Source organism: Schistocerca piceifrons, chromosome 1 (genome assembly GCF_021461385.2).
Source record: "Schistocerca piceifrons isolate TAMUIC-IGC-003096 chromosome 1, iqSchPice1.1, whole genome shotgun sequence".
NCBI lineage: Eukaryota > Metazoa > Arthropoda > Insecta > Orthoptera > Acrididae > Schistocerca > Schistocerca piceifrons.
Genome location: NC_060138.1, coordinates 161,577,240 through 161,590,726, shown reverse-complemented (window position 1 = coordinate 161,590,726; position 13,487 = coordinate 161,577,240). Strand labels below are relative to the sequence as shown.

The window sequence follows — 13,487 nt, the reverse complement described above, 5'->3', positions numbered from 1 at the left end:
ATTCGATCTCTGCGAAACCCTACATTTCAGCAGGGTAATGCACGACCGCATGTTGCAGGTCCTGTACGGGCCTTCCTGGATACAAAAAATGTTTGACTGCTGCCCTGACCAGCAAATTCTCCAGATTTCTCGCCACTCGATAACGTCTGGTCAATGGCGACCGAGCAACTGGCTCGTCACAATACGCCAGTCACTACTCTTGATGAACAGTGCTATCATGTTGAAGATGCATGGGCAGCTGTACCTGTACACGCCATCCAGGCTCTGTTTGACTCAATGCCCAGGCGCATCAAGGCCGTTATTACGGCCAGAGGTGGTGGTTCTGTGTACTGATTTCTCAGGATCTATGCACCCAGATTGCGTGGAAATGTAATCACATGTCAGTTCTAGTATAATATATTTGTCCAATGGATACCCGTTTATCATCTGCATTTCTTCTTGGTGTAGCAATTTTAATGGCCGGTAGTGTAACATACTCTTAATAACAGTCATTAGTTACTTCTTATTGTGTTACCACATCTCAACCATAGCAGGAAAACAGTTTCCTGCTACTGTATATATTTGGGCTGAACTATTAGTAGCGTTCATTTACTACGTTCACAACAGGCCACAAGTGTGGAAGCAAAATGAGAGAAGTGAGAGAATAAAAGAGAAAGGTGCTGACCTTGACGACGTCATCCCATCCAGCAGAGAGGAAGAGGTCTCGGCTCTGCTGGTGGAAGCGCAGTGCGAAGATGCGCATCCTGTGGAAGTGGGGCATCCGCTCCAGGACGTGGTCCTCGAGGCGCCAACACAGCTCCCCCGTCAGCTGCAGGCAATGGCCACCGTCTCACCCGCCAGTCTCCATGCGAGACCGCTGATGCACGATGGACTGACACACTTCAATTTGGGGGTAGCAGTTTCATTCGTACCTTTGCTGGACAACAAGTTTAGGATAGGTTACGCCATTCATTTTCAGAACATTTGGATGTGTACCAGTTTCCGAACTATAAGAATGAAACTTCTTGGCAGATTAAAACTGTGTGCCGGACCGAGAAGCCGGCCGGTGTGGCCGTGCGGTTCTAAGCGCGTCAGTTTGGAACCGCGTGACCGCTACGGTCGCAGATTCGAATCCTGCCTCGGGCATGGATGTGTGTGATGTCCTTAGGTTAGTTAGGTGTAAGTAGTTCTAAGTTCTAGGGGACTGATGACCTTAGTAGTTAAGTCCCATAGTGCTCAGAGCCATCATCAGCCGGACCGAGACTCGAACTCGGGACGTTTGCCTTTCGCGGGCAAGTGCTCTACCATCTGAGCTACCCAAGCATGATTCACACCCGGTCCTCACAGCCTTACTTCCGCCAGTACCAAAATGAATTGTCCCGCAGTCTTTAGCGAATTGTTTGGTAGTACATTTGGCGCTACTGCAAAGAGGTTGACTATTTACTGGCTCCGGATTTTAATCGAACTAGATGGCGCATTGGTGAGATGCCGGACTCTTTTTCTCTGGAGGATGGTGGCCCGAATCCCTGTCCATTGATCCAGTTTTAAATTTTCGCGTATTTCCCTAAATTGCTTAAGGCGAATTCCGGGCTGGTTCATTTGAAACCACAAGACCAATTTCCTTCTCCATCCTTCCCCAATCCCGTCTGCTATGACCTGGCCCGTAACCTTAATCATCCATCCTCCCTTCCTGGTTTCATCCTTCCCTCTACTGTAATGATTAGAATCATTTACAAGAAACCAAAGAAGATTTTACTATCTCTGTCCCTCACGGACAACTTCTCAGGTACGAAATATTTTTCTTTTCTGAGGAGTGAAGCTCAGTCTTTCACGACATCTACAACTTCATTAATACACCTGCATCATACTTCGCATGCCTCGTGTAAGAAGGAGAAATGCGTACCATCACGTTCCCGACTTTAATAAAGGTCGGACTGTAGCCTATCGCGATTGCGGTTTATCGTATCGCGACATTCCTGCTCGCGTTGGTCGAGATCCAATGACTGTGGCACAGGGTACTTCTGGTACTGCCAACTGATGCCCCCCTCCCTGTTCCATTATCGGACGTCGCGTGGGTACGCCTCTATATTGGCTCTAATTTCCCGAATTTTCTCGTTGTGGTCAATACGAGAGTCGTATATTGGAGGAAGTAATATGTTGTCCGACTCTTACCTGAAAGTGCTCTCTCTAAATTTCAGTAGTAAACCTGTCCGTGATGGTCTTGTGGCGTGTGCTCCTAGTGTGGTAAGGTTCTATGGGACCAAATTCCTGAGGTCATCGGTCCCTAGGCTTACACATTAATTAAACTAACTTCACCTAAATTACGCTAAGGACAACACATCCACCCACGCCCGAGGGAGAACTCTAACCACCGACTGGGGAAGCCGCGACAACCGTGACAAGGCGACCAAGACCGCACGGCTGACCCGCGCGGCGTGGCATCTGCCACTGAAGTTTATCGCACATCTCTGTAAATCTCTCGATCCCAATAAGCAATCCCGTGGTTAAACGCGTCGCTCTTTGTCGGATCTTCTCTATCTGTTGTAAGGGTCACAGAATGATGAAAGATGCTAAAGAAACGGGTGGAAAAGCGCCTTGAAAGCCTCTTCCTTCGTGGATGAATAACGTTTTCTTAATATTCTCCTTACGAATCACAGTCCGGCATCTGGTTTGCTTACGTTTGTTTTATGTGCTCATTCCACTTAAGGTTGTTGTGGATAGTTACTCCTAGATATTTTACGGTAGATATTGTTTCCGGCAATTTGCCATCAATACCGTAGTTGTGCAGTAATAAACTTCTTTTCATATCTACGTGCAGTACGTTACATTTATTTACGTTCGCAGTCAGCTGCCAGCGCCTGCACTATTCATCAAACCTCTAAGGTTGTTGTGCAAATCGGTACTGTCCTCTGGCGTTGCCACTCTCTTATAGACGGCCGCATCATCTGCGGACGGTCTTAAAGAACTTACAGCCCTTTCTGCTAGAACATTTACAAATATTGCAAACAGTAACGGTCCTACAATATGTGATCAAAAGTACCTGACTGAAAATAACTTACAAGTTCGTGGCGCCCTCCATCTGTAATGCTGGAATTTAATACGATGTTGGCCCACCCTTAGCCTTAGCGACAGCTTCCACTCTCACAGGCATACGTACAATCAGGTGCTGGAAGGTTTCTTGGGGAATGGCAGCCCATTCTTCACGGAGTGCTGCACTGAGGAGAGGTATCGACTTCGGTCGGTGAGTCCAAAAGATCCCAAAGGTATTCTATAGCATTCAGGTCAGGACTCTGTGCAGGCCAGCCCATTACAGGGATGTTATTGTCGTGTAACCACTCCGCCACAGGCCATGCATCACGAACAGGTGCTCGATCTTGTTGACAGATGCAGTCGCCATCCCCCAATTGCTCTTCAACAGTGGGAATCAAGAAGGTGCTTAAAACATCACTCTAAGCCTGTGCTGAGATAGTGCCACGCAAAACAACAAGGGGTGCAAGCCTCCTCGATGAAAAACGCGACCACGCCATAACGTCACCGCCTCCGAATTTTACTGTTGGCTCTACATACGCTGGTAGATGACGTTCAACGGGCATTCGCCATACCCGCATTGTGTACCGTGATATGTCACTTCACACAACGTTTTTACATTGTTAAATCGTCCAATGTTTACACTCCTTACACCAACCGAGGCGCCGTTTGACATTTACCGGCGTGATGTGTGGCTCATGAGCAGCCGCTGACCCTGAAATCCAAGTTTTCTCACCTTCCGCTTAACTGTCGTAGTCCTTGCAGTGGATCCTGATGCAGTTTGGAATTCCTGTGTGATGATCTGGATAGATGTCTGCCTATTACACATTACGACCCTCTTCAACTGTCGGCGGTCTCTGTCAGTCAACAGACGAGGTCGGCCTGTACGGTTTTGTGCTGTACGTGACCCTTCACGTTTCCAGTTCACAACAGTAACAGTGGACCTAGGGATGTTTAGGAGTGTGGAAATCTCGCGTGCAGACGTATGTCGCAAGTGACACCCAATCACCTGACCACGTTCGAAGTCCGTGAGTTCCACGGAGCGCCCCATTCTACTCTCTCGCGATGTCTAATAACTACTGCGTTCGCTAATATGGAGTACCTGGCAATAGCTGGCAGCATAATGCACCTAATATGAAAAAGTATGTTTTTGGGGGGTCCGGATACTTTTGATCACATAGTGTATTTATCTAAAGCATATTGAAAGATGTTTTTGAATTTTTTCCACATGTGCCACACATCTTCGTCCTCAGCACTGAATATTTGGTGCTGACAACTCAGATATTTTACAATTTGTATCATGTCACTCTTGCTAAACGTAAATATTTTTCTATCTTACTTAAAATTGCTTCTGAAACTCGTAGACATACTTGTTATCATAATCTTATTATACTTTCCACAATAGTAACTGATTCGATAGGTTAAGGTGTGTCTGTTTCTAGGAGGTGTGAAATGTTACATTCACTAGTTGGTTGTCTAATTATCCCCTCGAAGTAATTTTCAGAAGAGCATACAGAATAACGTCACACGATCCCTATCTCAGGCATCAGTTTTGACAGCAAGACTCTCCTGATCCACACCTGGCAACCTGAAGTCACTCACTATTACAATGGCATGATCAAGAACATTATAAACGAAATTCACCACAGCCCCCGACTCAAGTGGGCTATGAAAGCACCTGATTACTATTTTTTACTGATCTTTGATGCTTAGCTTCCCCCAGATTAATTTACATTCGGAACCGTGGTGGTGGTGGTTGTTGGGATGTTTAAGGGGGACTAAACAGCTAAGGTCATCAGTCCCCTCGGAACCGTCACAACCTCTCTAGATATATATTATAGAATTCTTTACTACAATAAAAACGCCGCCGCTATTAGCAATAAACCTGTTATCCTTACGATAAACATTCCAATGTGAATTTAGGATTTCAACAACCTGTTGACGGATGTGTTTACTCATGCTGCTATAGATTGATAAGGAAAAACTACAGAAAGTGGACATTTCTACAGCTGGCCTGCGGAATGAACCTGGCTCCCCAAGAAAATTACTGTATCCCTCTGTTTGCCATAAAATTCCAGCCCACGTTTTGAGATCGATTACCAATAACTGACACATCTCCATCTCTTAATTTCAGTCGATCTACATTTATCAGTTTCTACTAGGAAGTGAAGCATTCCCTTCTGTAATGTCACCACCGATCTACAATTTGTCGAAATGAGACAGCTCTCTTGACGAGGTAATTTTACTAAATACGGGGAATTTTATATGTAAATGGCGCAACGTTTTTATCAGCAACAGTAACCCCAGCAGCAGTAGCAGTAATAGTATAGCAGTAGTAATTGCTGTAAATCTGGTGACGAAAAATGACATACAAGGTTTTAAAGAGAAAACAAAATTTTGAATGAATAATCTTGGAAGAGATCTATCTTTCATGAAGGGGCTTCAGTACCACAGCCTTGTGTAACATTGATAGACGTTTCGTGGTCTCTAACTACGCTGTTTGACAAATAAAAGTGAAGCATGCAGAAAGGCAGGAAGAACGGAAATGAACTTCAAGGGTTGAAAGTGTGTGTGATGATATTTCAGTGATTACAGTATCAATCGAATTTACAAAGGACTCTGCAGTATGAGCCCATTTACTGTTATGATGTTGCAACGCCTCCGGCCTAAATTTATGCACTGATTCGGTTGCGAAGGATGTCATAAAGACGTTGTATCCCCTCCTTGGACAAGTATGACAACAACCGTTGTTGATACCCTGAATACTCTCTCTAGGACGAAACTGACGTTCGAGCTGCTCGCACAAATAGCTCATAGAGGCAGGCGAGGCGGTCCTCGGCACGAATCCACCCGGCGGATTAACATCGAGGACCGGTGTGCCGGCCTGTGGGTGATTTTAGGGCGGTTTTCCATTTGCCTCAGCGAATGCGGGCTGGTTCCCCTTATTGCGCCTCAGTTACACTGTGTCGGCGATTACCTGTTATCAATATCGCCTAGATATCGGTCCCGGAATTCCAAGACTTTCGAGAATAACAAAGAATTTTTCTCGTGTGATATAATTACAAATTTTCCCTTTACATCCTCAGGAAGTACTTTTACGTTTTGGTGAGTGAATTTGCGAGTATCAAAATATGTGACAGAAATGGGCGTACCTTTTGATAGCGTTGACTTAGAAACTTCAATATTCGTGCCCCAAGGGAACATAGACCTTAGTACGTGACATAAATTTCAACTTGATACCTCCGTTCATTCCTGAGAAAACAGATTCTTAACAGTCGGAGAGACAGACACACAGACAGGCCAGACAGACAGACGGACAACAAAGCGATACTGTAACGGTTCCGTTTTTATCGACTGCGGTATGGGACCCTAAAAACTACTAAATTAAATTCTTACGAAGAAAAAAGTCGTTAAAATATTTTTTAGTTGACCAATGTAGCATTTGGGACAGGAACAGCACAAAAGCGTACATGCCGACCTCGTCTGTTGACTGGCAGAAACCGCCGATAGTTGAAGAGCGTCGTCGCGTGTAATAGGCAGACATCTATCCAGACCATCACACAGGAATTCCAAACTGCATCATGATCTGCTGCAAGTACTATGACAGTTAGGTGGGAGGTGAGAAAAATTGGATTTCATGGCCGAGCGGCTGCTCACAAGCCACACATCACGCCGGTAAACGCTTGTGTGGACGAGTAATTGCAGCTGAAAAACTAGCACTACGATACTGTTGCATGAGAGGGAATAAATGGGCGCTCAAGATGTCCATGACAAGCTTTTGTGACGCTAGCGCTCCCTCGATTATAATCAGTGATGATCTGAAGTCATGCCCGACGGCTCCTCACGCCATGACGGCAAGAGCAATACCTCTATGCTCTCCACAACATAGGGGGAAAGAGATCTCTTCCCAATTCACAGCCATACTGGCAGACAATGGTCATCCGCAGTAGTGCAGAAACGAGGTTCATCGGTGAACACAGTTCGATGCTATTCATCAGAACTCCATGCTTCCCAATTACGGTACCATTCCAAATCGAAACGTTTGTGTTGTGTAGTGAAAGGCAGCCTACGCAGCGGCATGACACAGAATGTTGCAGGGAGTTTGTTATTTGTTGTTGGGCGGCAGCATCAGCTGTGAAAATATGTTATAATAGAAGCAAAGACGTTCCAGTGTTACAAGCCGCCACTGAGTTCAGCATGAAATATTTTCCTAGTTAGTACAAATGTATCTGAGATGTAAAATTTTCAATTACGTCCGCATCTAATAGGTCTCAAATTTTATCGATACTGTACGTATACTAAATAGTTAATTAAGTCCAGTGAAATTTCAGCTATAGGTAACTACTCGTATTAACGGAAACCGTTTTCTAACTTGATAGTGAAATTTGTTGAACTTACTGGAAACTCAACAAGTGTCCACTATCGTGTTAGAGAATTTCTAAGACAGATTTGTTTTATTCCTTATATACAGTAGTGTCTGGGTGGTACGAACTGTTACTTACGACCGCAGTCACCGGGTCGTACAGCCGGATGTTGGCGTCCTTGCCTCCCGTTGCCAGCACGTCCCCCGCCACGTTCAGGTCGAGTGCGTTCACTTCATTCTTCGGCTCTGGCGCGGCCCATACGTGTAACACACATGGCGTGTAATTCAGTCACGTAAATCAACATCTCATCAGCTAATTCTCACACACTGTAATATACAAGGACGCCGATAAGACAGTTTATAAGGGGGGGGGGGGGTGGAGGGAGGTAGGCCTGGGGGTATGGATTATTTTTAATGTTTTGAAAGGCGAATGGCAACCTGTAAATAGCCATAAAAAGTTCCAGTTCCGACACTGTTTAGAGCCTGCGTAATACAGACTTTCAAATCGTGTTACTGAAAGAAAAACACGTGACTACATTATACTTTTCCCTTTCCCTGAGAGGTAGGAGGTCTGTAGCCCCTTTTGCCCCCTGACATGGGCCCCCTTGTTGGTATACACTTAACCCTTTACTGTAATGCTTTGCAGATACGCTACGCGAACTTCCAACTTTCTTTTCAAAGCTGTCCTAGAACTTTAACGCAATGGACACAGATGTTTTACGAAGGTAACTGGAAAGAATCTGCCACTGGCATGAGGTACTGAGTTCATAACGCAACAATGTGTCTTGCTCCGTGTAGCCTTGTCAATCTGGCATACATTACTCTTTTTTGGTGTGTATTGTTAGTAGTTGCAAGCAAGAACAAATAAACATAAAAAATATACAGTGCTTCTCTAACCTTGGAGTGCACACTGTTCAATTCAGCTTGTATTTCTGCTAACACATACATAATTACTACATTAACCAATTTTGTCTGCACATGTGCAACAGAGCGCAATAATGCTTCTACCCACATGCGAACGAAGAGAAACTTGTAATTCCTTAATTTTGCTTTTTTTAGTTTCCCGTACTGGTTCGTGTGTTGTGATGGATTCATTCTCCATTTGAAAATGGACGACGCAAAGTGGCGACTCACAAAGAACTTATGGCCCTAGAATATCAGTCAGACGCAGAAAATGGGTAGGATTTTGAATCTGAATGAAGATCCTACTATAATTCTGAATGATTTGGGATCTGCAGATATTGATACTCAGCCTGATACTGCTGAAAGATTGATAATAATGAACTTGTTGCTCATATACCACTACAACAAGCTTCTCAAAAACATCCGCAGATGTAGAAAAATCTAACTAGGAAAAAAAGAGTGCTTATTTGTAAATGACCTATTTAGATTCAAAGAAACCACCACACTGCCCCAATTAATGCTAAAGTTGTCTATGCCTCATCAGTTTTTAAATACTTTTTTAATGACGAACTAATGGCCAAAATTATAGATGAAACTAATCTTCACAGCATTCAGAAAAACCCAGACAAAACATGTAATTACAGTGTTCATGACATTTATGCATTTATAGGCATATGCGTTATTTGCTCTTTGGCTGCTCATACCGCTGTTCGTGGACTCTGGAATTATGTTACTGGTGGTGAGCTAGTAAAACATGCAATATCTGAAAAATAGTTTGAGAGTCTAATGACAACTTTGCATTTCAATGACAATACGAAGCGTTCAGATCCTGATAACCGAAATCAAGACAAATTGTACAAAATTATACCTACAATTGATCAAATGAACAAAAAATGTCTTTCATTTACAACGTGTAAGCGTTTGTCACTTGATGAACAAATTTGTGCAACCAAATCAAGTACCATATGAGGATGTACATGAAAGACACACCAAATAATGGGCTTACAAACTTTATGTTTTATGTGGAGAAATTGGGTTTGCACACAAAACTTAAATGACCAGTGGGCAATAAAATAATCCAAAATTCAGATTATATAATGAACGAGATACCGGAGCATCTGGAAACGTAGTAATTCACTTCGAAAGGGAAATTCCAAGAGATCAGAACTATAAGGTCCATTTTGCCAGATATCATTCCTCTTTAGACATAGTTTCCGATAGTAACATTAATTCTATGATACTCGTTGATCATTTTCTGTTTGAAATTATGTTTTTATACTGATCAAATGTTTATTAATGATACAAATATCACACTGTTATGGATAAGTAAAATGTGTTGCATATTAGTATTATGATATGTTTCATGCAGTTTTGCATAAATGCAAATTGTAAATAAGGATTTTTTTTCCAGAATGAAAACAGAAGTATGTTTTCCAGCATTTCTTCTTGGCATCCTTGAAGAACAGCACATACAAAAGAATATTTGGTGTCTAAAAAAAGTGTAGAATGAAGAGTTAATTTTGGTCAGTAATGTGAGGGTCTCCAGAGGTCTCCAAGTGGTATTTTTTGCTAAATTAAAATTCTCATTTAATGAATTTTTACTTTAGTGGGATAAATATAAAGTTTTAGGCATCATCTCGAACAAATGCAGTTACATAATTAATTTTTTGTCTGTTTTCAGACGCATATCTGTCTAGTGGTACACACTGAAATCCCGGCGCCACTGTACCATAGCATGTTGCTACACGAGCCAAAACAAAACAGCCCAGCCCATTGAGAAACTACAGTGTCATGCTGCAAGAGTTGATGTTGCGTTGGTACCATTATATGCCAACAATGGATCATCATATGAAAGAGTGGTTATGTGATGCAAGTGCTGGGGAAAGAGCAGTTCTGAGCCACTCTGCATTGTTGCCAAATGTATCAAAGATGGTAACGATGACGTCATCCAAGAAGGCAGCATGTAGACTTGGCAACAGCTCATTATGTCATCCAAGATGGTGGATTTTAGTGGGAAGATAGGTCAATTCAGCAACCTCCACTAATCTAACCCCCTCCCCTCTCCTCCCCCAGAAAAACGGCGGGAGGTTCAAATTCCAACAGGATAATACATCACACCACAGTTATCTCTACAAACCTAATAAATTGGGGCGAAGATAGGTCACTTGGGCTACCTCCACGAACCTAAGACATCCAACCGCCACCTTGTCCTAGGAACTGACGAAAAGTTTGAAGTTTGATGGTAAAGAAAGGTAAATTGGGCTATATCTACTAACCTAAGAAACTAGTGGTTATGAAAAGTCGCCTCCACTAACCTATGTTCCTTACCGCCACCTCCTCCTAGGGATTCGTGGGAAAAGGACTCGAGCAGTGCTGGACATAAGTCTTTATTTAAACAATTTAAAGCAGTACCGCCATCTGGTGTGTTCACCATGAGGTCCGGACTCCAACTGCCTTAGCTCACAGTACCACCAGCAGAGGGCGCTCGCATCCGTGATGTAATCCAAGGTGGCCACCATGACGTTAGCTGATGACTCAGGTAACATTATCCAAGATGGCGGGAAACTGTGTTTTCCACGAGGTACGGGTCTAGTATACAGTACGACCACCAGAGAGCACTATCGTCTGTTCTGCGAAGTAATCCGAGATGAGAGTCCGGGGTGGGGGAAATGGCAGAAAAAGGACTCTGCCTGTGATGAACGTAAGTCTTTATTTTGCAGGCAGTGTCTCCTCAATGAGATCGAGAGTCCAACTAATCTAGTACACAGTACTTCCACCAGAGGGTGCTGTCATCCCTCCTGTGATGTAATCCAAGATGGTGGCCTGGAGGGGGAAAATGGTGTGAAAAGACTCAACCTGCTCTGGGCTGTTGAAGAGAGTAAGGAAGGAGTGTATTTTATTTAGCTTGGAACAATTTATTTAGGGATGGAGTATATTTATCACACTGATACAAAACACATGCTTAGGGTCACACCACACAGCCCACAGACCTGTGAACTACTCCTAAATAACGCTCTGCAGACATGCAAACAACTCCTAAATTACCAAAATAATTTCAGTACAGACTTGCAAACTCCTCCTAAAAAAATGCAGTACACAGATGTGTAGATATGCTCATAACTCGTAAACTGTCCAAACAGTGCATAGCACAGCCTACAGACGTGCTCGCAAAATGATGCAACAGACACGCCATCAACGTGTGCAAGCACTGTCTGCCACACCCTGTCCACTAGACCCCACAGGAGGCTACCGACAGGCCCTGCAAAGTGATGCACAGGTGCCCATTTGGGTCCTGCAAGTATGAGGCGGCGACATCCCTAGGCACCGATGCTGATGGGGCTGGACGAGAGCACAGACGCTCCAGGGGTACACGCACCTCTACACCGCCACGAGCCACAGCTGGAGGCAAGCCAGAGCAACCCCACTCTCACACCGCTCACCGCTGATGCCTACAGCGACCGGGTGAAAGTTGGGTCTATTTGTGGGTATACAGTCAGCGTTATACTGACATCACCGATCTCCAAGGCGCGCTTACACCGGTCTCATATGCGAGACGCCTCTGGGCAGCACGTGTGTCTACCGTTGATGACAGAGTAGCACAGTGTGCGTTGTTCCTAGCTGGACACGCGAGCTGAGTCTAACCATGCTTAATGGCCCAGAGTGACCGACACAACGCCACAAAGTGAGTGTACGTAGCTACAAACAATCGCAAGCGCACCTAACAAGGTTCTCAATCTTATACTGATGTCACATGGCTATGTAAATAATAAGGACCGAGTCGGCCTCTCGGAAATTGTATAGTGTCCCAGAAATACACTCCTGGAAATTGAAATAAGAACACCGTGAATTCATTGTCCCAGGAAGAGGAAACTTTATTGACACATTCCTGGGGTCAGATACATCACATGATCACACTGACAGAACCACAGGCACATAGACACAGGCAACAGAGCATGCACAATGTCGGCACTAGTACAGTGTATATCCACCTTTCGCAGCAATGCAGGCTGCTATTCTCCCATGGAGACGATCGTAGAGATGCTGGATGTAGTCCTGTGGAACGGCTTGCCATACCATTTCCACCTGGCGCCTCAGTTGGACCAGCGTTCGTGCTGGACGTGCAGACCGCGTGAGACGACGCTTCATCCAGTCCCAAACATGCTCAATGGGGGACAGATCCGGAGATCTTGCTGGCCAGGGTAGTTGACTTACACCTTCTAGAGCACGTTGGGTGGCACGGGATACATGCGGACGTGCATTGTCCTGTTGGAACAGCAAGTTCCTTTGCCGGTCTAGGAATGGTAGAACGATGGGTTCGATGACGGTTTGGATGTACCGTGCACTATTCAGTGTCCCCTCGACGATCACCAGTGGTGTACGGCCAGTGTAGGAGATCGCTCCCCACACCATGATGCCGGGTGTTGGCCCTGTGTGCCTCGGTCGTATGCAGTCCTGATTGTGGCGCTCACCTGCATGGCGCCAAACACGCATACGACCATCATTGGCACCAAGGCAGAAGCGACTCTTATCGCTGAAGACGACACGTCTCCATTCGTCCCTCCATTCACGCCTGTCGCGACACCACTGGATGCGGGCTGCACGATGTTGGGGCATGAGCGGAAGACGGCCTAACGGTGTGCGGGACCGTAGCCCAGCTTCATGGAGACGGTTGCGAATGGTCCTCGCCGATACCCCAGGAGCAACAGTGTCCCTAATTTGCTGGGAAGTGGCGGTGCGGTCCCCTACGGCACTGCGTAGGATCCTACGTTCTTGGCGTGCATCCGTGCGTCGCTGCGGTCCGGTCCCAGGTCGACGGGCACGTGCACCTTCCGCCGACCACTGGCGACAACATCGATATACTGTGGAGACCTCACGCCCCACGTGTTGAGCAATTCGGCGGTACGTCCACCCGGCCTCCCGCATGCCCACTATACGCCCCCGCTCAAAGTCCGTCAACTGCACATACGGTTCACGTCCACGCTGTCGCGGCATGCTACCAGTGTTAAAGACTGCGATGGAGCTCCGTATGCCACGGCAAACTGGCTGACACTGACGGCACCGGTGCACAAATGCTGCGCAGCTAGCGCCATTCGACGGCCAACACCGCGGTTCCTGGTGTGTCCGCTGTGCCGTGCGTGTGATCATTGCTTGTAAAGCCCTCTCGCAGTGTCCGGAGCAAGTATGGTGGGTCTGACACACCGGTGTCAATGTGTTC

The 13,487-nt window shown here is 45.4% G+C and overlaps 1 protein-coding gene across 1 annotated transcript in view; it reads right to left on the bottom strand.

Moving 5' to 3' along the window:
- The window catches only part of LOC124714013, a 74,575-nt gene that overhangs the window by 25,395 nt on the left and 35,693 nt on the right, over window positions 1-13,487 (bottom strand). The window contains exon 2 of the mRNA XM_047242988.1: window positions 665-808. Coding sequence (XP_047098944.1) covers window positions 665-760 — 96 coding nt within the window. The 5' untranslated portion in view covers window positions 761-808. The remainder of the gene's footprint in view (window positions 1-664; window positions 809-13,487) is intronic.